Source organism: Cucumis melo, chromosome 9 (assembly GCF_025177605.1).
Source record: "Cucumis melo cultivar AY chromosome 9, USDA_Cmelo_AY_1.0, whole genome shotgun sequence".
Taxonomy (NCBI): domain Eukaryota; kingdom Viridiplantae; phylum Streptophyta; class Magnoliopsida; order Cucurbitales; family Cucurbitaceae; genus Cucumis; species Cucumis melo.
In genome coordinates, this window is record NC_066865.1 from 16,768,327 (window position 1) to 16,793,268 (window position 24,942).

At 31.2% G+C, this 24,942-nt stretch overlaps 3 protein-coding genes across 6 annotated transcripts; 1 reads left to right on the forward strand and 2 right to left on the reverse strand.

The window, feature by feature from the left end:
- Positions 1-1,076: 1,076 nt before the first annotated feature.
- Positions 1,077-5,016, forward strand: LOC103502788 (uncharacterized). Of its 2 annotated transcripts, none has more exons than XM_008466883.3 (6): positions 1,077-1,278; positions 2,197-2,366; positions 2,458-3,320; positions 3,465-3,570; positions 4,060-4,265; positions 4,598-5,016. In XM_008466883.3, exons 3-6 carry the CDS (start codon positions 2,569-2,571, stop codon positions 4,869-4,871), a joined length of 1,338 nt encoding a protein of 445 aa, XP_008465105.1. In that variant the 5' UTR covers positions 1,077-1,278; positions 2,197-2,366; positions 2,458-2,568; the 3' UTR covers positions 4,872-5,016. The 2 variants fall into 2 exon arrangements, with proteins under 2 accessions (XP_008465105.1, XP_008465096.1); XM_008466874.3 differs by having other exon boundaries at positions 1,107-1,278; positions 2,461-3,320.
- Positions 5,017-5,575: 559 nt separating this feature from the next.
- LOC103502800 (GEM-like protein 4) lies at positions 5,576-7,218 on the reverse strand. Of its 2 annotated transcripts, none has more exons than XM_008466898.3 (4): positions 6,887-7,218; positions 6,712-6,780; positions 6,043-6,317; positions 5,576-5,947 (listed from the first exon to the last, which is right to left on the reverse strand). In XM_008466898.3, the coding sequence occupies exons 1-4, from the start codon at positions 7,029-7,031 to the stop codon at positions 5,759-5,761; spliced, it is 678 nt and encodes a 225-aa protein (XP_008465120.1). In that variant the 5' UTR covers positions 7,032-7,218; the 3' UTR covers positions 5,576-5,758. The 2 variants fall into 2 exon arrangements, with proteins under 2 accessions (XP_008465120.1, XP_008465112.1); XM_008466890.3 differs by having other exon boundaries at positions 6,043-6,323.
- Positions 7,219-18,240: 11,022 nt separating this feature from the next.
- LOC103502808 (putative GEM-like protein 8) lies at positions 18,241-22,020 on the reverse strand. 2 transcript variants are annotated; one of them, XM_017048215.2, is made up of 6 exons: positions 21,853-22,005; positions 19,316-19,448; positions 19,146-19,226; positions 18,892-18,959; positions 18,685-18,797; positions 18,547-18,574 (listed from the first exon to the last, which is right to left on the reverse strand). In XM_017048215.2, the coding sequence occupies exons 1-5, from the start codon at positions 21,928-21,930 to the stop codon at positions 18,702-18,704; spliced, it is 456 nt and encodes a 151-aa protein (XP_016903704.1). In that variant the 5' UTR covers positions 21,931-22,005; the 3' UTR covers positions 18,547-18,574; positions 18,685-18,701. The 2 variants fall into 2 exon arrangements, with proteins under 2 accessions (XP_008465126.2, XP_016903704.1); XM_008466904.3 differs by having other exon boundaries at positions 18,241-18,574; positions 18,685-18,959; positions 21,853-22,020.
- Between the last annotated feature and the right edge of the window lie 2,922 nt (positions 22,021-24,942).

Consider the following 24,942-nt stretch of genomic DNA (forward strand, 5'->3'; position numbering starts at 1 on the left):
CTTTTTGTGTAAAAGAATATGTGACATTGACCTATTTTAATATAACAAATTCCTTTTCTTTTCCTTTCAAAGGTATTGATTCACTCTACTCAATCGTCTCTTACAAATTAATATTTTCAATAATTTTTAAAACCACAATTTAATTATTCAACAATTGTAATTGTCTTTTAAAATTTTAATAGCTATCGTTTATGGTTTAGTTTAACTTGTGGACGAGCGTGGTTAGTTTTTTCAAGTCGTATTGAGTTTACTCTATGATGTTCAATATAAATACTTTTGTGAACTTGAAAAATATCATTCTCTCATTCAACTATTATTACAATTTTTACTATTTTACATTCATCATTTTTTTTTTATTATTTATAAATGTTTACTATTTATTTAATTATATATTATTTTAAATAATATTTTAAAAAATATAGTAAACAAATATTGTATAGAACAATTGGAAATCAGAAAATACCAAAAATTCTCACCTAATATATTTGGTATAGATTTTGTAGCAAGAAAGAATCGACTTAGACTATCCAAATCTTAAAAGCAATTTTTTTTTTTTTTTTTATTATTTGTACATGTAAAATTTAGAATTGGTTCGTCTAGTAATATTTATACGCAACCAAATCTAAATGATGGAAAAGAGGAAAAAGATGAAAAGGAATGAAAAACCAGAAATATTTAAAAAAAATATCGAATTTTATTATTTTACTATACATACTATAAATATTAATATTTTAGGATTTATGAAAATTAATTTTATTATAAGTAAAACTAAAATAATATAAGTATAAGAAGTTAGAAATATAATAATTAATTGTCTGTCACAAAGGTAAGTTAGTTGTTAATTTGTTCAATTTAAAACTACAAATTCGAAAAGTGGGTTTAGGGTAGAAACTAAATTTAAAATTGTAATCTAAAGGAACTAAATTTGAATCCTCCACTCAAAATCTCAAACAAAATTGGAATCGGAATGGGAATTGGGAATCTGAATTCTGGGACCCACCATATTTAAATATATAAATATATATAATATATATATATATTTATAAAACTTAACGCTAAGAATTAGTATAAATATTACGGAATTTTCGTTCCATTTTGTGTTCGTTCCATTTTGTGTTCGTTCCTTCATCTTCTCCGCCATTCATTCCTTCTTCGATTCCTCTTCCCCTTCTTCTTCTTCTTCACCAGTTTCACAATAACAAGAATCCATTTTCGACACTCCCTTTTGCTTTCCCAACGATTTCGCCTTCCTTCCTTCTCTCCCTCTCTCATTCATCGGTATGTTTCCTTCCTTTCCACCTCCATTTTAATTCCTTTTCATGTTTTGTTCTTTCTTCTTTCCGCCTGATTTTCTCTATTTTGTTTGATTTCATGAACAATTTACTTTTTTTTTCCTCTCTTATTGTTTTTTTGATGTTTCCCTTTACTGGATTTCCTCATTGTTGATTTCTTTTTTCATAGGAGTTTTGTTGGTTCTGTTGCAATGCGATGAATTATTGCCTTGTAGTTTGTAGGATTACCGATTTTAGAACTCCATCTGTCTCCGATTGGACTCTGTAGTATCATATTTTCGAATGTGATGAGATTGAATTGATTTCTTTGGTGGTGTATGAAGGCTGGTTTTCTTTTGAATTGTTTCGAATATCGAGACGTGTTTCACATATTTATCTTTTTACGAAGTTTGAATATTCAACGGGGTTGTTGTTTTGTTTATGAGGAAGTCAGCCGGGGATTATGACTCCGGGTGTAGAACGTTCGTCTTAAATTCCTGTTATTCCAAACTTTCGAATAAATTTATCTTTTGGGTTTGAGGTTATGTTCTGTTTATCAAATAAATTCGTTTACTTGGATCGAAATTTATAGGGTTTATATGTTTTTTTTCTCTTTCTGAACAACTATTATTATGGCTGGCAATGAATAAATGAGAAGTCGTTATCGAGGGTCTCATCTTCCTTCTGAAGTGGGGGCTCCTTGTTTTTTATGGAATTGTGTCGCTATCCTCACCAAGTTCTTTGGATTGAGCTCACAACACGTGGCTTCAACTAATTCTTTTTTCTTTTTCACTTTTTGGGGTTGTTCCCAGTTCTGTGTTTAAAAATATAATGTTATTTAATCGTTTATTACTCGTTTGGCCATGTGAGATTAATGTTCTAATTTGTTGGAGACGTGTTTTTTTTCCTTTTATTTCTTTTTCAGGAACGTGTGTGAGTGGGAACGGGAAGAGGGCTTGACCAAAACCAACCTTTCAAGTAAACTTCTTGGACGGTTTGGTTTGAGAATAAATGATTCTGGCTGTCAAAGTAGGTGACAGCCTGATTATCTTGAATTGAACAACTTCAAAGATCCATTCCAAGATCCTTTTTCTCGTGCGTATTAAGACCCCAACTCAAACTTTGATAATGGGACTTCCCTTTTTATTTCGCCATTAACGTTTAGTTTCTCTCTTTCTTGATTTAGCAGGTGATCTCTCGTAGAAAGATCTCGCTTTCTGGGACTGCTGATTCTTGGCTCATGTTGTTTCAGTGTAATCCGGTATTGGTATGAGACATTCTGATCTGTGTTTTAGATATGGGTTCCTTGTCTGGAATCCTTCAACGACCATTTGTTGCTTTAACTGCGGTGGCTATAGCTTCTTTTTCCTCTGACTTTTCAGACAAGTTACCATCTCAGAAACCAACAGAGGATTCTTCCTCCTCCTCCTCGTCCTCCTCAGATTCAACTTTAGATTTCTTGAAGGAATCAAATACGTCATTTGTTTCCCATACATCTGTTTCAAAGCTTGCAAACTTATCATTTGTCACTAAAATTCATGCACCTATCCCGAAATTTAGTTTTCCAATTCCAACTTCAAGTTGCAACTATGTTGGAAACTTCCCCACGTCTTTGGTTTCTTCCTCCGTTCTTTCTAATTTATATCAGTCAGCTGCATTGACCAAGGGATCAAAGCAGGTTGCACCTTCACCTAAACTTTCTTCCCCCCCTTCTGAGGTTATGTACAGGTGGCATTTACCAGAGCCAACTTCTTTAGATATTACGGGTAGTTCTGCTTGTTCGGTGGCAAAATCTAGGACGGTGGTGGTTTTATTAGGATGGTTGGGAGCAAAGCAAAAACATTTAAAGAGATACGCTGAATGGTATACTTCAAGGGGTTTTCATGCCATTACCTTTACTTTTCCAATGGCTGAGATACTTACGTATCAGGTTGGTGGAAAAGTTGAACAACACATTGACTTGCTTGTGAACCATCTAGCTGATTGGTTGGAGGAGGAGCACGGGAAGAACCTGGTGTTCCACACTTTTAGCAATACCGGATGGTTGACGTATGTTCTTTTCCCTCTTCATTTAATATGCACACAGAATGAACGTTTGTTCATTTTTCCTATTTTTTTAAATAGTGGTATGGAGATTCTATTCATTAAAAAATGGCTTTACGTGATTGTTTCCTTGGATTTATCTTGATGCAGGTATGGAGCTATTCTCGAGAAGTTTCAGAATCACGATTCTTCTATAATGGGAAGGATTAAGGGCTGCATTGTGGATTCTGCCCCTGTTGCGGCTCCCGACCCTCAGGTAATGGCAGCCTTGAAATGGAATTTTTGTTCTTTGTAAACGAGACAGTCGTCAATAGTGAAAGATATTAGTCACCATTGCACCATGTTTTCATCAGTTCCCTTTCTTGCTATTCAAAATATCGGTAGCTTGCTGTATTTATTTGACACAATAAATAAACATGTACTGTGAACTATGCTTGATTGAAAGAAAAATAAGATCATCACCAATTTTATCATGATTTCAAATAGTTAAAGACTTGAGAGTGTTTTTGTTTTTCATCTTTTTTTCTCGGGCATATCCTCTGTAGATCAAGTTTTGGATAAGGGTGAAATTTTGTCTGTTCAACTATGGTTTTCACTATGAATTTAGAGTATTATCTATTTTTGTGTGCTTGCACAGCTTCTTTTTTTTTTTTTTTTTTTTTTGTTGGCAATCCGTGTTTCTATGTATCTTATTTGAACAATTATGTGGGAAAGTCTTTGTTAAATCTTGTCATTTCTTCTCTAGGTCTGGGCTTCAGGCTTCTCTGCAGCGTTCTTGAAGAAGAATAGTGTGGCAACAAAAGGATTGACAACCTGGGACAACACAGGGATGGAAGTATCAATCAGCGATAAAGAAAATATAGAACCTAAACCTGCCGTTACTGAAGCAGCCCTTCTATTACTGTTGGAAAAGATCTTCGGCGTTGTTTTGAACCTCCCTACTGTGAACAGGTAGTTACCCTTTTCATACAATCATTATAACCAATATATAACAAGATTGAGCAATGCAAGTAAAATGAAGCAAATATTGAACTCTAAAGTTACATAGGATGGTCATTAACAAGTAGATAGTGCATAAAAGCGAAGCAAATATTGAACTATAAAATTATATAGGATGGCGTTAACAAGTAGACAATGCATAATTGATGATAGTTTCGTATCCATTTACAAATATGCCTTTGTTCAATTACATTAGATTTGTTACTACACTTTTTGTGCAAATGTACTTCATAAAACCTGTACATGGGATTTAAAAGACGAAAATTGTTCTATTATCTTACCAGGAGGCTATCTGATGTGTTGGATACGCTATCGTCATCACAACCAAGCTGCCCGCAACTGTATATCTACAGCTCAGCGGATCGAGTTATCCCAGCAGGTTCTGTGGAATCGTTTATAGAGGAGCAACGAAGAGCAGGACGTGAGGTTAGAGCTTGCAATTTTGTGTCCACCCCTCATGTAGATCATTTTAGGAATGACCCAAAACTTTATACTACTCAGCTTAGTCAGTTTCTGGCCGATTGCGTGCTTACTGCTTGTTGCAGAGAGTCCTGTTAGCTCAATATTATGAGTTAGTTGCTCGCCATTGTACCTGATTCTTTTCTTCTTTTTATACGACATTGTTTGTTCTCGTAAAAAAGTGAGGGCAAACAAAAGCCAAATTCATTGGTTCTTAATAATATAGATCACAGTTCTTTTTCTATGCGTGGGGTTTTTTATCATTTTTGGCTTGTGCTAGTGAGCGAGAGTGTGTGCGCATGTAACTTGAACAAGCCACTACGTCAACAAGATAAAATCTACTTTCACGTAATTTTAAGTACTACAATTATCTTGTTGTACTAATAGAGTTAACAATGTGAAAACTTTGACCTCAAGAAATGAGTACATACTAATGATCATCAAGCTATCCCAACTCTGACTTGTTAGATGCAAACTTTGAAATATGGAAATCATATAGAAGCCTTGGAAGCTCATTGATTATTAACGAACCTTTTAAATTACAATATCTATATTAAGTAACATTATGATTGAACTTGTAATTTAACTACTTGATAATATGAACAAAAGTTCTTCGAGGTGCATACTTCTATTTGTCTTATTAAAGTATATGTTTGTCAATGATGAGAGTAGGAGATTTGAACTGATTGAGATCACTCTTTGCATATCAATACATCAGTCATGTGGATTCATTCTACCACTAATTGATTGATTTAATCTCATGGCATGAGTGACTATAAATTTTGAAGCTAACACCAGACATATATGTAATATATATCAACTTACATTGATTCTAATTGAAATTTGTACAAATTGAGCCTATTGTATCAATCTAGATTTCCTTAGCTCCAATAAGTAAATATTATTGAAGCAGAAGGATAACAAAGAAATAGAAAAGAAACTAAAACACTTCTACCAAACATGTTTCTTCCAAGTTCCAAACATAACTAGCAATTCATCTTCCACTCCTGAGAGATAGCTTGTTGTAGAGATCTAAAACTTTTTTGGAAATTTTGGAACCCCATAAACCAGAAATCAAAATTATCCACTGTTACTATTTCCAAGTACTTCTGTGAAGGCTTCATCACATTCTTACTCTGGTTCACTCTCTCTATCCTCCCCACAGGAATCACCACCTGTGTCAACATATCATAAACAGTTTAGAGTCGTTACCTTTTTTAATCTAAGACGAGAGGTTTGAGAGATATACGAGTGAGTGATAGGTTGTTACCTTGTAATGAAATCTTAGGAGCTCTCCAGTTGGGGAAGAGAGTTTGAGGGACTTGTCACTGCAAAAGGCAAGTTTGTGTGTTGATATGAAGAGAAGACCTGCAAGAGGTCCTGTTGTGGTTGACAAATGGCATTGACAAGCCTTCAATAGTTTCTCTCCTTCTCTTACACTAAATAACTGCTTGTAAACTTTCCTCAACCCACCAACTTGAAGAATCTTTGCTCCCAAATTCAACTTTCCCTTCACTGTTTCTCTGATCTTTTGTCCTAATCTCACTGCAACTTAACCAATCAAACAATGCAAACATAAGTTCATGGTCTCAATAATTTGATTTAAGAGCAATCAATATTGAGTTGTTTAATGATATGTTGAATAATCTTTGGATTTGATTTGATATTAAAGAATCTTAAATTGTCTCTATAAGTTTCATCTGCCTCATTAACAAGTAAGAGTTGCCTATCATGATACTCACTCAAACTCGATATTTGCATAGATCATTTGATAACTTTTCTTGAATAAAAGATGATCTAACGCTCTAATGCTCTGAACGATTATTGTTAATGACAATAAACTTCTCTATCACTAACATAATTGTATCATTTTCTAGAGATGTTTTCAAGTATATACTCAATAAGTTTTCTGCAGAGACTAATGTCTAATTTAAATTACCATGTTCTCTAACTCCTTGTGCAAAACTCCCAACCATGCTCCTCCTGCTAACAACTGTATCCTCTCTACCTGCAAACATTTATAAAATTCTCTCTATTCAGTCACCATCTTCCCTCACTGCAAATGTCAGATAGACATCTAAAGAAGCAAAGTAAAAGAAAAGTAGAAGTTTTACATTGTTTTGTCGCCCGGGGTTCGACATCAGGAGATTGGCAACCAACTGGAGCAGGCAACAGTCTCTTCAACGACTTCTCAACTGGCCGTAATGTCGTGGAGCCAACTGGGATCCTGGCGACTTCTCGTGCCATCCTAACTTCCATTGTTTTTTGCTTCTACTTCTATGTATAAACAGAGAAAATTAGGAGAGTGAGGGTGGATGATCAATGTGCTTCCAACTCTCCATATATATATGTGAATTTGAAACTTAAAGCTCTGAGCTGAGTCAGCCATGGCCGTCCACCAAGATTATTAAAAGAACGGATCTCAGAAAAAGGGAGTTTTTGAGAAAAAGAGGATCATAAAAGAAGAGAGGATGATGTTGGGGTTTTGTAACTTTACTAACAAAATAGAGAGGAAAAAATGCATAGTGGAATTCCCTTTTTGCAGAACCCTTAAGATGACAGTTTCTTTTTTTTTTTTTTTCTTTCTTGTCATGAAAGCATATGTGTGCATTTATAAACTATCCCTTAATTACTTTACCCTCTTCTTTAAGGAAATGTGTTTACATGTTTTAGATTAAATTTTTAATGTTTATTTAAGTCTAATTTTCATTTTTTATAAGTTAGTTATTTAGGACAAAGTCACAAAGCATTATACATTCTTTTCAATAAAAATTTGAAAATGTATTGATTTACTCACCTAACATTTAGGGATTATATATTATATTTGAATTAATTTAAATTCTCAATTTTTTTTATAGTAAATATATCCTTTTACCTTTTCTATTAGGTTCTATTTGAAAAACAAATCAGGTGAAATTTACAAATTGTATCAATTAATTTTCTAAACTTTTATAGATTTATTAATCTACTTTTAGAAGTTCAGTAGACTCAAATCATTGAGTTTGTGTAATATTGTCGAACAAAGCCTAGAGAATGGTGTGAATTTGATATACTTAAAAGAAAAAAAATTTAAAGTTTAAACCAATACAATTATTAGTTTAGTGTTTTAGTTAATACAACTCTAAAGTCTAAAGTTTAAAGGTATAAGTTGATATTTATGCTAAAATTTTACAATACATTGATTTAGGATTATTGGAAAATAATGGAAGCAAGGGTACATATGTGTTTCAATATTACTCTTTTTAACTTCATTCAAGGTTTTGGATTTTTTCATTACATAACTCTACAGAAAAGTTATATTTTGGCATTGACTAATTTGAAAGGGTTAAGTTACAAAATTACATTGTAACTTGGTCCCTTTGTTTCATAAAAAATAAATTTATTCCCATTTCAAAGTTATCCTTGGAATGAAAATTTGTTAGATAGTAGAACAAAATTGAAGCCTACAACAGGACGACATATTCATATTCTTTAATACAAATTGAGATCCAAATGAGTCCATTCTTATTTCAAGGCTCAATTTTCATTCAAAAAGATAATATTGCAACTTTTGAAAGGGTAGAAGTAGTTTTAAAACAAAAGTTAAAAGGTGCTTTTTCTAATTAGAAGTTATTTGAGTACGATTTGTTATTTTTGTTTAAATGAGTTTTAAGTGTTGGCACAAAAAGTAGTATGATAACATTAATAATAATAAAAAAAAAAAAAAAAGAAACTTAGATACATCTAAATACTAATAAAGTTAAAGTTAGAAAGACAAAATTAGAAAATATTTTACAAGTATAGATGCAATCAACAACTATAATTAATTTAGCAAAAATCTCTTAAGAAACTAATATGGAAGCAACTTTTGCAAAGGGGTCCAGTAGAGAAAGATAGATAAACATTTTTATTATGAGAATGATATAATATAATACACATATACATATGGGTGTGTGTGTGAGTGTAGTGTTACTTTTCTATTTTTCTCCTAACCTTGTGATTGAAATATATGTATTGAGGTGGCATAAGAACTTTGTGATGCAACTCTTTCCCCTTTACTACCAATACAAAGAAAAAGAAAGGCAAGTTGTATGTATGTCCTCATTTTGTTAAATCTTCCCATTCCCATTCCCATTCCACTTGCTCAAAATACAATATCAACATAAAACCTAATATGTATATGCTTTCATCATGCCCAAAACATTTCTATTTTCCCATTACATGCATACATGTTAACTTTATTTATTTATTATTATTATTATTATTATTATTATTATTATTATGTATGCAACAAAATTAACAAATATAAATGTTTACCAACTTTGTAGTACCACAAAAAAGTGTCGATGCAAACATAACTCAATTGATTAAGATTCAATTATGCCATTGTCTTAAAACTTAGAAGTTCAAATTTTTTTCAAAACTAAAAGAATAATGCGTCTTAAAAAGACAAATTAAAATTTAAAACCTATACGAGTCAATTTTAAAATTTTTTTCTTTGGAATTTAGAATTCTAACTCTTCTATTTTAAAAAGTTGTAAACTACTTAAGAAAATGAGTAAATGTTAACTAAATATTTAAAGTTTCATGGGGTAACAATTTTGGTTTTAGTCTTTGAAATTTATCTTGTCCATGTAGTAACATGTGATAATAATTACAATTTTCACACGAGTGAAATTTTTAGTCAATTTCTAAAAACAAAAAGAAAAATATTAAAATTATATTTTTCAATTTTCAAAACTTTGATCTAGTTGTTGCAAAGATCAGTAAAAAGTGAATAACAATCGGATGGAAATAGTATTTATAAATTTAATATTTAAAAATTACAAATCAAATAGTTATTTCAAAATTGGTTTTGATCGTAAAAATTTATAATATTTTTGAAAATTTATTAAAAGAATGGTATCAACTCAATTAAATGAATCAAAATAATTATAAAATATAATAATAAATACCGGAAGACGATATTTTATCGATGCTTATTAGATATAATTTGAATTTTGTGTTGAACAAACCTCTTTTAATATATATTTAAAGAGTAACAAATCTTTTAAATATGAGATTAAAGTTTGTGGTTATTATTAAGATATTTAACTTACAATTATTTGTCCAATAGATGTGAATGTTTTTTTTTTTTTTTTGATATTAGACATAAAATTCAAACTTCCGACATTTATACATAAAATCAAAAGCTAATATACTTCTAAATTATTTTTACAAACTTCAAAGTTTTTTTTTTTTTGGTGGGGCTAAATTATAAGAAATGTTTGTCACTTCAAACTTTAGGTTAGATATAAGCTTTTAAAAATAGTTCAAAAATACACTTACGACTGTTAATTTGGAATGAAAACTATTAGTACTTTGTTTTAAAAATACCTGTAAATTTTTTAAAGTTTCAAAATGTCCTTAAGTTTTTTTAAAAACCTTATTGTTAGTATTGTTGGATTTTATATCTTAAAACTCGTGCTTGAGAAATGATAAATATGTTCTATTATTCAATAAAGATGTTGTTGAATAAGTGGTTTGCTCCTTGTAGCCTTGAATTTAATAAAGATCAACATGTTCTATTATTCAATAAAGATCCTATAGCTATAGTATGAATACTAGAACTTTATTTGTTGGCATAAAAATGGATCAAGTTCAAGTAAATACTCAAAACGTATATGGCATAGGGAAAAGGTTGGGTACCTTACTATGAGTATCATTAGTGATACGACCCACTTTGTATTTAATACAATCGATGTGATCCTAAATCATTTATGTTAAGCTATGAAAATGTAAGCATCTTATGCAATGAGTTTGCATAAGACCGAACTACAAAATAGTTACTTTTACTTTATAATGTTGTTTACTATTTAAAACTAATTATTTCAAATTTGATGACTTAAGGTAACTCGATTTTAATTTTTGATCTAACTATGAACTCCTTTATTTGGGATTATCCTAAGATCTACATAAGTGAGAGAAGCTCGAGTTCATTGGCTCAATTAAGCCCCTCATTCAAGCCAGACTAAATTCACTCTTATACCCACTAATAATTAGATTAGTAGAGAGAGGTTGTTCCTTCAAATGCTGACACTAGGTCTTATACAAGAGGCTCACTCTTTCATTGACTCTAGAGGGATTCGATTTCGTGGTTAGATCATAAACCAATTGTTCATTAGAGAATCGGCGTGGGACTTAAAGAACAAGGAGTAATTGGTAGGTAAAATGGTAATTTTGACCCTGTCGTAAATACAAACAATCTGTGAATAATCGATATAATAATTATAGTTATATCAAGTGGACATAAATATATTTATAGTGAGAAGAGTGCAACTACATTGAGCTTTAGTAGAGTATTCTCGGTAGTTAATTAACTAATGTTGGTTAACTAGATTAAAGAGTTTAATCGATCAAAGTCGAAATTATTGGAGTTCATGATCTGTAAGTCTATTAAATCTCTTTGCTAGCTCATGTCGAAATAAACCTTAGAACTGTGTGATGAATATTTGAATTGTTTGATTTAGTTTAAGGAGTTAAGCACAAAACATATTCGATAAATCTAAACAAATTGACATAAAAGAGAGAATACGAGATATGAATTTAAATACAGGTTGATCAGGATTAGTTAATAAATCTTAATTTAATATTTGATACTAAATTATATATTTAAATTAATTAATTAAATAGTTTAATTAATCTTTATATTTAATTAGCTATTTGAATTAATTAAGACATAAAATGATAATTTAAAATTTTGACTTTTGGAAGTCAAAAGTCAAGTAGTTGACTTTAAGTTAATGGGTTATTTCATAATTAGTTGAATTATCCAACAGTTAAAATGTGATTAGGCCATTTTGGTTTAAGGAGGTGTAGCCTTCATCCTTAAATCCCACCCAAAATCAATCACATTGAGTGTCAATTTCTTATGCAATAGTGATTCCATTAATTGATCTATAAAGAGTGTATGTTTTCATGAGATTTGAAACTCTCACATGTCCATAATTTTGAAAAATTTATTCAAAAACTCATAATACCCAAACTCACTCGATTCCTATACTCCATCAAATTCATTATATTCACTCGATCTCAACATCCTATTGTAAGGTTGAAGAAGAGTAAAAAAAAACACTTGTGAAGGTCCACGAACCGTTTGTGACGAGATTTATCAAGAGACTTGCTAAAAGTCCAAGCTACAAAGGTTGTATCTTCATTTAGGTTGTTTTAGATCCAAATTACTTCCACTAGCATATTCGTCTATCTTTCAAGTATGTAAACAAAAGTCATTGATACCAACTCGTTACAATAGTTTTTATGATATATATATACTATAACGAAAAGATAGGAGAAGAATAAAACTACCAATGTATTTTGGGACTTGATTTGTTTTAATAGGGTTATATAGTTAGGTGTGTGACAAGGTTTTATGTTAGTACAATTAGATGTGTGTGTTAATGTGTGTGTTTGGTTTTACTACACAAAACAAAGAGAGATGTTTACCTCCACATATGATATAGTGTTATAGTGTCGGTATGCTCTAATACCATGGTTGAATAAGAAATTTTGGACCAATTACAAATTACAAATTACCACGTAATGACAAAATTGTATGTAACGCCCCAAATTTAAGTAATTTTAAATCTTAATTATCTTAAGTTTAATTTTGACTAATGTTAAAATTATTTTGGGTGTTTACTGAATTAATTGTTGAAATTATTGATTTTATAGAAATTAGAATTTATTTAGATATTTTGGGAAAATATCTAAATATCTAATTAATATTTGAAATTTGGAATTTATGATTGGAATTGGTTGTTTCAAGTGAATTGCGGTCGGGGGAATTTGTATTTGAGAGAATTATGATTAATTATATATATGATTATATAATTAATTGAATTAAACAGTTAAAAAAAATACAATTATGTAAGAATATTTATTTATTTTGGAAAGATAAAATGATGTGATTGGAGAGAGGATATTGGAGTTAAAAAAAAAAAAGGAATTTGATGGGTTTTAACGAAGAAAGAGAAGATTTACTTGGTTTAGTTAGAAAAGATCGAGAAAAGAAGTAAAAAGTAAAAGTAAAAAAATATAATAATAATAATATTTCTTTAAATAGCAACTTGTGATACGTGAGGTTAGTATTCATCATCTTCTTCGTTGGAAATCCTAACTCACCATCTTCTTCCTCACAAACCCTAACTACTTAAGTACGCCTCCGCCTCCATCTCCTCCGTTCGACAACCACCACAACGTTGTCGCCGTCGAGTCTCCATCGCGGTCTGTCGTCGTCGTCGCGTCTCCTCCATCGTCAGTCGTCGGTCGTCGTTCAGGTTTTGTTTGCACCAGCCGAGCTGAACACAAACACCATTCCTTCCAAGTCGACGCTGAGCCACATGCAAACCCCACGCACGCCTTAGTCGAGCTAAGTTTGTTTGAGCCGTACTCAGCGTCCAAGCTGTACGCGAGCCGCCTTATCTTCTGCAGCCGAGTCGCCTAGTCGGTTCTCCCTTAGCCAAGCCGTTTCTGAGCAGCCAGTCTAAATTTTGGTCATTTTTCTCACCTATTTTAGTAAGTTTGATTAGGTTTTGGTTAATACCCAACAGAGATTAATTTTGGACCCTAAATAATTTAATTTTGAATTATTTTGGTTAGATTTCAATTGGGAGTTGGTGCTGTGGACTTTTTCTTAAATTAAGGTTGAATTGGATCCGATCTCAACTTTGGGTAAGTTGAATCAACTAGATTTTTTTTATCCTTAATCAATTGTTAATTAAGTTATTGAATTTAGTATTTTTTTTATCCTTACCATTTAGGACTTCATTGTTTGGGAAAGCTTGGCTATTGCTATAGAACTTAGTTAAGTTAATCTCTAGGTAAGAGATTCTTCTACTAGACCTTCAAATTGAAGTAAGAGCTTACATGCAATTTTTCATTATGCATTAATATAGCTAAGATGCATAATGAGTTTATGTTTATGATGACTAATATCCATAACAGAGTTTATGTTTATGATGACTGATAGTTATAATTGAGTTATGTTGATGATGATATTCGATGATGATAATGTTTATGCATAAAATATTAATCTCATGATTAAGAATGCTATGATTAATATTCATGTCATGCTTATGATGTTACATTATGTTACATGTTATGGATAGGGTGTACTGTTACCTTTATCTATTAGAGTCGTACTCACATGGGTGTCCCTCGAGATCACCACCTTTTTATGACTGTGTAGTCCGACGGGATCACCAGTCCAGTATGAGATTATATGTTTACGAGTGACTCGACGGGGTCACTCATAGTCCGGTTGTCTTAGTGTTTCTTTCGAGTTCACTAAAGACCGGTTTTGTCCTAAGTGTTCCTTGTGTTCACCGAGGACCAGTTTTGTCCTAGGTGTTCTTTGGGTTCACCAAAGACCAGAGATGTTCCTACGGGATCACAGATTGCGCATGTTTGGAAATGTGCCAGTTTAGGGGTACCACTTTATAGGACTCTAATAGGAAGTTAACATACACCTAAGCAGGCATGGTTAGGCTCTTTATAGGACGCTACTAGTAGGTCCCTTACTGAGTATATTTTTATATTCACTCTTTAATGTTTAATTTTTCAGGCACGGTTAAAGGTAAGGGCAGAGGAAAGCTGGCAAATGACAAAAAGTGACCATGACGTGCCATAGGGAAACATTTTGCTTCCGCCTTTATGTATTTAGTTTGATTTAAGTATTTATGCATTTTCATTATAACATTTTGCTTCCGCCTTTATGTATTTAGTTTGATTTTGAGATTTATTTCTACTTACTTTGGTTTATTTATGACTTTTAATGAGTACTTCAGATTTTGATTATGAACATTTATTTTATTTTCCATATTGATTTATTGAATGATTTATTTTTCTTTAAGTAGTAATGATCTCAGCTTAGTATAAAGAGTTGAGTTGTTACCTTGTAAATAATTAAATTTACGACTAATAAAATTGAAATTGAAAGCGAATCCTGGTGATGCATGTGTTTTTTTATATTAACCTTTGATTAAATAAATTATTTTTTGTCGAATTAAATATCAAGATTTGGGTAGTGCAGAAAAATAGACTTAATTTAGTCAAAATACTAAATAAGTCCCAAAATCATTATAGTTGGTCTCAAGGACTAGGTTCATGGACTAACCAGTCCGAAGCCCACATGAGAGTTCTATAAATAATGCTGAGCATACCTAAAACTAAGTTCTTTAGAGATACAAACATTCTTCGAACACTTCAACTTCAAGAACATGACATGTTTTGCTTCCTCAAATTCAACCGATAGAGAATTAGAGACTCGAATTTTAAAAATTAAACCACATCACATAAAATCAACATTAAACATAACACATCAACATAAATTAAACTCCACAAAATACATTTCCCCAAAAAGCTCATGCAAACAACTATAAATTGAAGAGTAATAATTTATTGATTTAATAAGATACAAAATGAGCTGTATTAATTATGGCAAAAAAAAAAAAAACATAAACATAAGGAATTGAGTACTTATTAACAAAATATTTAAGTAATAAAATTTGGATCAGTTCTTTTTAAATCATTACTGTTAGTTATGTGGTTGCACTTCTATTATTTGTTTTAATTAATTTGATTCGGTTGAGATTTGGTCGTTAAGATTGTTTGGATGCTTATTGTGATATTCCATTATTCTTAGGTGGTTTGTATTGGATTTCTCAGTTCCATAATTACTTCGTGTTACTGGGTGATGTTTGTTATGATTTGTTGAGAAAAAAAAAAAGCCTTTCTTGAAAAGGCGTGGTTGGTGATATATTTTGATTGGTGAGATGTTTCGGTATGTCCCTTCTTGACTTATGAGTTATGATACTACACGAAAATCAAGAATACTTGATGAAAAGATTGCAAGTGACCTTTTAATTGAGGGGGAGTGTTCCTATTAATATTGTGGCAATTGTTTTTTAGAATTGAAGCTATGATAGTTGAGTCAATTCATGTACAACACGTTGATCTATGTTTAGAGTGTTGTACCTTAATTCATAACATTGTAATTCGTCAATTACTACACAAGTAATATAATCTCTTATCATGGGTCTAAGGTTCCCTAGATGATGTAGATGTTGTGTCATTGAACTAGGTTACCAAAGTTAGATGTATTCTCTATGCTTTCATGAACTTCCGTAGTTGTTCTTTCTGTTATTAATCCACGATAAACAAACAATACAACAATAGCTAAGTGTATGTATTTTGTAATTAAGATTGACATATGAATTAGATTTCTTACGAAAAGATTGAAGGTTGGAAAATTGGAGAAAGCACTATTTAAACTTGGACATCTTAATTAACTAAGAGTGTTTTTCCTTTGATTTCTCAAATTTGGTAAAACTACAAAAAGAAAAGTGTGTGTCTCCCTTTACTCTCTCCAAAGTACACTACAACTTGAAAAATGAAACTCTTTTTTTTTTTTTTTTTTTTTTTGTATAAAAAGAAAATAATAACAATTTAGATATTAAAGAAATTATTAAAGACAAAGCTTTATGAGAATGATATGACATATTGGTTTCTCTTTTCCCACTTGGGAGGTTGTGTTGGGCAGCTCACCTCCTTTATTTCATTATTATTTTTTAGCTTTACCCATTTTCCTTTTTAGTTTTCTACCAACTTCACCCAACAAAAAAAAAAAAAAAAGAAAAGAAAAGATGAAATTCTAGCTGTCTACAATTAGATAATCACTTCCTCATGCATTTTATAACTTTTATCATCTTTATTTTTTTCATAACGTGTACATCAAAATATTTATTATTAGAGAATTAAAAAAGATTCAGTTATTATATTCTTTTTTCGAAATTGAATAATTTGACATTATTCGTCAATTTGAATATAGGTGAACTGAATTTAAAATATACACACTCAAGTAAGAGGTAACATATTCGACCTACAAATTGTTAAACTTAAAAAATAATATTTAATACTTTCATATTACAATTAAAAAAATTATATATATATATATATATATATATATATATATATATATATATATATATATATATATTCAGCAACCCAATTACTTGGGGAGAAAAGGGTTGAAAGAAAGGAGAAGTTTGGGAAAGCTTGCAATTTTTACAATATACATCATCCTAAGAGAAGAGGGGTTAGTTAGAAGAAGATGAAGAACAAGGAAGTTTTATACTATAAAATTCTAACTTTGTATAAAATAATAAAAGCAAAGATGTTTGAATTAAATGGTTTTCCCAGTAACATAAGTTAAAATGACATATATATATTCAGTATATTTAACAACTGTGTTCACGCAACATTGGGTTATATATTTGAAACCAAAAACGTTTTATGTTTTTATTCTCCCCATATTTTGAATTTTAAATTTTAGATGCAAAATTGTAATAATAAACAAAAGATAAAAATGTTCAAAATTATAGTATGTTATGTAATGTATTTGAATGTTCATAATTATATTAATAAATGGTTTATTGTCACCCATGTTTAGTAGCTTAACAACTGTATAATTTTTGAAATTATAAATACATTTATCAAATAGATTTTACAAATTGTTTAAATTAGAAATTCTAAATCTTCATTCCAAACACATATTCAAAGACATGAAATATTACTATTTCATTAATTTCTTTCTTTGTTTTCAAATTTTTGCTTTCAAATTGCTACCAAATATCTCCTTAATTTCTTGGAATGTAGACATATATATGTTGTATTTGTATTAGAGTCAAAGAGAATTATGAAGTAGGGTTTTAGGTAATTATGTCAACCAAATGATACAAAAGGTTACTATCATTAAATTCAGCTAAATTGCCAAAAAAAAAAAAAAACAAAAAACTTGAGTTTCATCGTAATTTACTTTAAAAACACTCTTATTCTTCGAGAAATTGCAATATTACCTTCGATCCTTCGTAACCATTTCGAGCTACCTTTGAAGTTAAAATTTGTTCAAATATCGGAGGTAAACTAAGACTTAGAACCATGTGACCTATAAAAGTTAAAACAAAAATTGGGATCTCAACACCACCAAATATTACACCGTCTCAGTTTTTATCCAAAATTCTAACAAATTTTTAAAAAAATCTTGTTTAAATTGACAAGATGATATTATCTATTAGGATAATTGCAATAAATATACTTTTAGAACTAATAATTAAAAATAAATAATTACAAATATGACAAAATTTAATCGTTATAGACTTTATCAAAATTTATCACTAATAGACTTTGAGAACTACACTTAAATTTTGCTACCTCTGCAAATTTCTTTACATTGTTTACGTTGCAACTTCTTTTTTTTTCTTTTTTTCTTTTTAATCTAGCAAATGTAAAAATACTGAACATAAAGTTGAGCCTTTTTCTAGATATATTTCACCAAGTAAAACAATCAATCTAAATATTGATTTTACTACTGATTCTTGACGATATTTACTTGTCATGATGTGATGATATGCTTCTCCAATAGATTTGGATGTAGACTTTTGAAGAACGAGAATGAAGAACTGAAAAATATAACAACTTGCATTCACAAGAGAATTTGTACAATTGAGTAAATTGTAATGTGAATTTTTCCTCCCATTTCAAATGATAAAGAAAGAGGAGGGAAACAAAGAACATTTCTGTTTCAATAGCTTCCAAGCCATCTAGCACTTCTTGCATTCTTGAGAGATCACTTCTTGAAGATATTGAAGAGTTTTGTGATAATTTAAGAATCCCATAAACCAGAAGTCGAAATTATCCACTGTAACTATTTCCATGTACTTCTGTGAAGGCTTTTTCACATTCTCACTCTGATTGATTCTCTCTATTTTTCCTACTGGAATCACTACCTGCAGACAACCATTTCTTTTGAGTTTTGAGAAAGCGAGAGAGGAAGAAGATGACTGACAACGATAATGAAAAGAACAAGAAAGCAACTATGTCTTGGGTGAGCTTTTACCTTGTAATGGAATCGAATTAGCTCTCCTGAGGGGGAAGAGACTTTGATCGATCTGTCACTGCAGAAGGCGATCTTATCTGTGGATATGAAGAGCAGCCCTGCAATGGGTCCAGCTGTGGTTGACAAATAGCAATGGACAGCCTTCAATAATTTTTCACCATCTCCAACATTAAACAATTGTTTGAAGATTTTTCTCAAGCCACCTACTTGAAGAATTCTAGCTCCTAAGCTCAACTTTCCCTTTACAGTTTCTGAGATCTTGGATCCTAATCTCACTGCATTTATATCAAAACCAAAATGTTTCTATCAAACTTCCATTACAACTCTCACTTTGGATTGTAACATATAAGTAAATCAAAGTACATCGTTTTGTCATCCCAATTTTTTGTTCTCTTGAGAACCCGTATCAGAGCATTTGAAAATCTTAATAATGAACATATAATGTAGAACAACGAACTCACCATGCTCTCGGACTCCATGTGCAAAGCTGTCTGCTCTTTTACCAAGCTTGTTCACCCTGCTAAGCATTGAATCTTTACCACCTGCAAAATGGAACTATTCTCAATCCAAAAACTCATTTCGTGTTCATTCATTCATTTATTAAAGCATAGGTTTGGGCGTGAGTACTTACATTGTTTTAATGTTGGATATTTGGTGTCTGAAGAGGGAATGTTGTATTGGCCAGCAAGATCAGGTAAGAGTCTCTGAACTGATTGCTCAACTTGTAATGCTGTTGATCCAATTGGAAAACCAATAACATGTCTCTGCAATAAAGTTTCCATATTCGATTGATGAAAAAAAGAATTCAGCTATTCAAGTTCTGTTGCTTTGAGTGGCTTGACCTCTGCAGCCACTCGCCTAGAATGTCCTTTACTAGCAATAAGCAAGGAAGATCTGTTTGCTTAATGACTAGTGTATCATTCATTGGTTCTCCCATTATATTTAAAGAGATCGAAAATTGTAGGTGAATCTTACTTTCTGTTGTCTGAGTCATCCAAGATGCATCAGAAAGAATAAAAAAATTAAGAAAATAGGGGAAAAGAAAAAGAGATCTTAGGTTTAGTTACTTTAGAAAAAGGCAAAACAGAATGACTTTTGAAATATCTTCTATCTCCTTAGAAAGCTTCGGAAGAAAGGCTAATTTCTTGAAAAACAAGTCTTATTCTAAGCTGATATCGTCCTGGTACGTTGCAGTGGTGCTGAATGTAAATAAGTATAATGGAGAGAAATATTCTTTCTTACTGGACTTTAGTTATTGAAATAGTTTCCTCATGTGATTTTAAAATTATCTCCCCAACAAACAAACTCTCAACTTTTCAGTGCTATGGAGTTCGACCATAGTAAAATGGAAAATGTGATGTCTGTCTACTCTGGTAACTTTACGTGGGCAGAATTTGGTTTTACGTAGGGCAGAATTTGGTTTTTGGGGGCGATAGTAGAGAAGTTGACAGATAAGTAACTCTCGCTACAATTCAACGGAACTGTAAGTGAGATTTTCACTTTATATGAGTTTTAGTTCAATTCTTTCAAGTCATTGAATACTTATTTTCATTAGAGATCTACTCCATTCTTCCCTTCCATCCAAAGAGCTGTGAAACACAGATAGTTCATGTGAGACAAAGAATCCATATCTATCAGATATCGATACTTTCAAATACTTCTCAGATACGTATCAATACTTGATTTGGGATATTTGTTTTTATGTCAACGTATCTGAAACACGACTCGGCTTCTTATTCTAACCCTTATCTATAAAAAAAAAAAAAAAAAGCAACTCATGTAATATTTCCCAACTCAAAACTAAACAACCTATTTAAAATGTCTATTCTCTCATCCTAAACTAAAAGGAAAAAAATAAATAAAAGACACCAAATCTTAAAATCATCTGATTATCATTGTTACATTTGATTCCCCATAAAGTCTTGTAAAATATGACCCTCTTGAATATCTTCAATAATATAACGAAGAAGTTCTTTTTTTATCTTTGTACCTTTGTTATAATCCTAGATTTTTAGAGGAAATAAAAACCGTATTTTCAAACGTATCAGTATCTTTGTTTTTTTTAGATTGACTTATCGTCGTATTAGATCGTATCCACATCTTGTACTTGTATCCGTGTCTGTTCTTCAAAGCCAAAGATTGATGGAGACCAATTCAGTCATATTTTCATTCATTTGGAGTTTACTCTCTACATCATTTTTTATTTACCTATTTTTTAATACCCTGAGAGAAAAAATGAGAGAAGAGAACCAACAGATGACGTTTTTTGTTTTTTTCTTCTAAGAAAGAAGTTGCATTAAACCTCAAACAAGAGAGGGAAAACATCTATCCTACAAATATCCTCAATCCATTGAGGGAGAGAAAGAGAATCAACCCAACAAAAAGAGACATACAAGAAAGGGTATATTTAGCAATCTCATACGTTGCTTAGTCAGAACATTAACCAACACGGATTCTGACGACACCATTTAGAAAAGAAAAAATAAATAAATGGATTTCTTAACCAACTCCTACCCCCACCCAAAAATAATAATAGCGCGAAAAAGTTAGCTCTTGAAAATAGATCCCAAGACAACTTTTGAATCATAGCCTAAAGCTTCCTACTTTCCCTCAATTTGAAATGGTGAGGCTATGATTTTGAAACTTTTTGAGCTGGAATTTTGGCTTTCTGATGCCAGCTGACTTTTCATACCAGCAATGAAAAAGAAAGAAGGAAAGAAAGGTTTATGCAGAGCCCAATTGGTAAAACTAACACACAGCACATGCTAAAAGGCATAACACGGTTGCATAGTTTTTATCAGAAATGGCATTTGATAATATATTTTTCAGTACAAAAATCTCAGTTGAACTACCTAATATAACCGCTGCTTTCTCCTCCTCTGTGTCTCTGACACACTCAGCATAAAAAAATAAAGGTTGTAAGCATGGCATTGAAGGTGAAAAAAGTAGTAGGACTTACATCAAACACATGGTGTGCAATGCAAGATCACAAAAGATATATTTCTATTTCGTTATGGGTAATCAAGGGAATCTAATTTTGATCTTAAATTCATTCCAAACAGTGTTAATGGGTCCTGATGATTAAAAAGAACTGGGGGGGATCCAAGGATGATTCAAGTCGGCAGGTCAAAAGAGGAAAGAAAAAAAAAAAAGGTGGGGATTGAGAACCTTATTTGAGAAGAAGATCAAGAAGGTCCTCATGCCGACTTGGAAAGTTGGAATGGAACTTGAAAATGTGACAACCATCTTTTTTGGAAGGATAATTTGCGAGTATATTCATCGTTCTTGGGATGTAGAATGAACAAACATAATATCGTGCCTTCTAAAGATAAGTTAGCTTTTAATATACAATCAAACTATTATGGAAATAGTAAAAACATTATGGTAGACGATTGAAAATATTTTTGACCATCATTTAAAATAATTATCTTTTGAAAAATGATTTTAAATTTATTTTCAATAAATGATTTAAATGCCCTTAACATTTTGTTGGTATCCAGAAGAAAATTTTTGTTATTAATATAAACATTTTACTAAAAAAATTATTTGCAAATAACAAAATTTTAGAATCTATCAATAACAAATACAGATGGACTTTAATGGTACAAGTGATATATTGTATATTATAAAATTTTATCATATTTTGTAAATATTTTGGTTTGTTTGGTTATTTTGGACCTAATTCTTCTATTAATATAAATGTCTAACTATTTTTTTGTTATTTAAAAATTAAGATATAACAAGATTAAATAAGTAATTTCAAATACACTTATTTACTATTTTATTTATAAAATTTTCCTTCTTGGAATAATAGAAAATGATTTTTTTTTAATTCTACCGAAAAAAAGCATGAAATTTCATCAAATTTAACATTTTTCTTTTCTTGACAAAGGTGTTGTATTGTTAAAAGGAAAAAGACCGACCAAACAAACAAAACCAAAAGCGAAATAAGGCACCACCCAACTAAGGAAAAAGGTTCCAAGGAGAACAATCCACATGGTTCTCCACAAGAAAATCCTCAACCATCAAGAACAACACACAGAAATCTTAGCCCTAGAGGTGTAAGAATAATCTGAATAACCTGATAACCTGAACTATCCAGCCCATATTGTAATGGGTTAGGTTAGGTTAGTTTAAAATGTGGGTTGAGTTGGGTTAGGTTCGATTGGGTTGGGTTGAAAATTTTGGTTTTTTTCGGATTGGGTTGGGTTGAGGGTTGAAAAATTCGGGCCAACCCAATCCAACTCGAATTAATAATATTTATATTATATTATAGATATTTTATTATTTATTTAATATTTATGGATAATATTTGGAATGTTAAACTTTTAAGGATATTTGAAGCTTTGAATTTATAAATGTTTGAATTTTTGGATGTGAGGATTTATCGACGTATAACAATTTCTACCATATAAACATTAGGAATGAAAAGAAAGAGTAAATAATACAACCTGACAACCCAACCCATATTTTATGGGTTGGGTTGGGAGTATAATTCGGGTTATCATCCCAATGCAACCCAACCCATTTACACCTCTACTTAGCCCTAGTATCCATATTAAGCACTTGAGGAAGTCTTAAACGAGCACCATGGACACACATGTTGATCCACTCAACAAAACACTAAGTGACTCTCCAGACTTTATGTGTGAAAAATTGACAAATTATTTAAGAGGTTTGAAAATGGGTTTTTTAACACTAAGGGCAGAATGGTAATTACGCCTAATGACATTTTTGAAAATATATAAATCTTCTTCTTTTCTATTAGGTTTATGTGTGAAAAAATTAAAAAAAAAAAAAAAGAAAGAGAGCAGCCGATAGTCAACAAGAAGAGGGAGAGAGAGTTGCGGTGAACGACGTTCGATGGGGCGTTCGGTGGTGTTTCTTTCGTTCAACGTCCAGTGCGCCTTCCGATGAGGCAAGATCAAAATCGTCCTTGGTTGGGTCTAATTTTTTCGGGCAGAGACGGTGGTTTTTCGACCATTTCAGCATGATTCTTCGAGTGTTGGGTTTTCGACAAATTTGGGTATCGTTTGCTATAGATTCCGACGGGTTTGGGTCTTTGATTTGGGCAGGTCCGACGTGTTGAGGTTTCAATTTCAGAGGTATCCATGTCTCTCATATTCTTGGCGTCGTTTTTGGGTTAATGATGTAGTCGAGCTTATCTTGATTAATTACAGATTGTTGCTTGCATTGATTTCTATAATTGTATCTCAAATTTACTTTTAATAAAATCATTCCAAGCTGGTTCATAAAGTGGATGTAGACCAAATTGGTCGAACCACTGTATATCATTGTGTTTGCTTTGCTTCTTTATTGCTTGGTGGATTTTGTGTTCTGTGTGTCGCCACGTGTCCAAGACGATGCGGATCAACCGACGTCCTCAAAATGGGTTAGTTTCAAAACAAAATACGAGTCGCCACCAATCCTTTTTACGGTGTGATTGGACATCGAAATAAAGTAAACAATCATAAAAAAAATGGTCTACGAAAACTAGAGTTGAGTTCGGGAATCATTTGTGTATGAGAAAGGTGTTAGCACCTCACAACACCCGTTTAGAAAATGGTGGCCAAATTTCAAATATTGAATTGAAAATATTCTTTAATTTCTTAAAAACTAATGTCTTATTTTACCCCTCATTACTCCAATATTTGAAGCAATGATCTCATAAAATAAGTGGAGAGCATTTCATCAATTATATTATATTGAAGAAAATCCTCTCACCTCAAGAAAGTGAGAAATTAGTATAATTTCTCAAAATCCGTCATAGAAATAGCCTTCTAATAAAGAGATTTTTTTAAAAACATTAATTAAAATCATTTTCTCTCACCTCAAGAATTCTAGGAAATCGGACTCCCAAATTTCCTAAATTCTGTCGTAGGATTTTGTTTAAGAAAAATGGTATAAGTTATTAGAAAAATTTGATTAAAAAACCTTATAAAATCATAGATTAAATGTTGAACGTTTGAAAAACACAAAAAAGTATAACTTTAAAAAAAATCTAAATGATTTTAAAAAAAAGTGTTTTGTGAGAGATTTTAAAACTTGGAAAATTTTAAATTAGAAGGATTTTAAAACTTGAAAATTTTAAATAGGAAATAAAATGAGCCTTAATATGAAAATTAGATAAGTAGAAACAAGAGTAAAGAAGCACCATAATAAATAATGTAAACACAAAATAACATATTGAGATTTTAATAAACACATATTGGAGATCGATCTCGGACTTCCAAAGAATCGATTTTCTCACCTCAAGAC

Excerpts from the sequence above, each read along its gene's own strand:
- LOC103502800 (XM_008466890.3), bottom strand. The coding sequence starts at position 7,031 with ATGGAAGTTAGGATGGCACGAGAAGTCGCCAGGATCCCAGTTGGCTCC. Across the intron at positions 6,781-6,886 it reads ACCCCGGGCGACAAAACAAT|GTAGAGAGGATACAGTTGTT; the intron begins GTAAAACTTCTA and ends AAATGTTTGCAG. Across the intron at positions 6,324-6,711 it reads ACAAGGAGTTAGAGAACATG|TTGCAGTGAGATTAGGACAA; the intron begins GTAATTTAAATT and ends TGATTGGTTAAG.
- LOC103502808 (XM_008466904.3), bottom strand. The coding sequence starts at position 21,930 with ATGGTTGTCACATTTTCAAGTTCCATTCCAACTTTCCAAGTCGGCATG. Across the intron at positions 19,449-21,852 it reads TGATCTTCTTCTCAAATAAG|AGACATGTTATTGGTTTTCC; the intron begins GTTCTCAATCCC and ends ACTTTATTGCAG. Across the intron at positions 18,575-18,684 it reads TAATTCGATTCCATTACAAG|GTAGTGATTCCAGTAGGAAA; the intron begins GTAAAAGCTCAC and ends GGTTGTCTGCAG.
- LOC103502788 (XM_008466883.3), top strand. The coding sequence starts at position 2,569 with ATGGGTTCCTTGTCTGGAATCCTTCAACGACCATTTGTTGCTTTAACT. Across the intron at positions 3,321-3,464 it reads AGCAATACCGGATGGTTGAC|GTATGGAGCTATTCTCGAGA; the intron begins GTATGTTCTTTT and ends ATCTTGATGCAG. Across the intron at positions 3,571-4,059 it reads TTGCGGCTCCCGACCCTCAG|GTCTGGGCTTCAGGCTTCTC; the intron begins GTAATGGCAGCC and ends TTTCTTCTCTAG.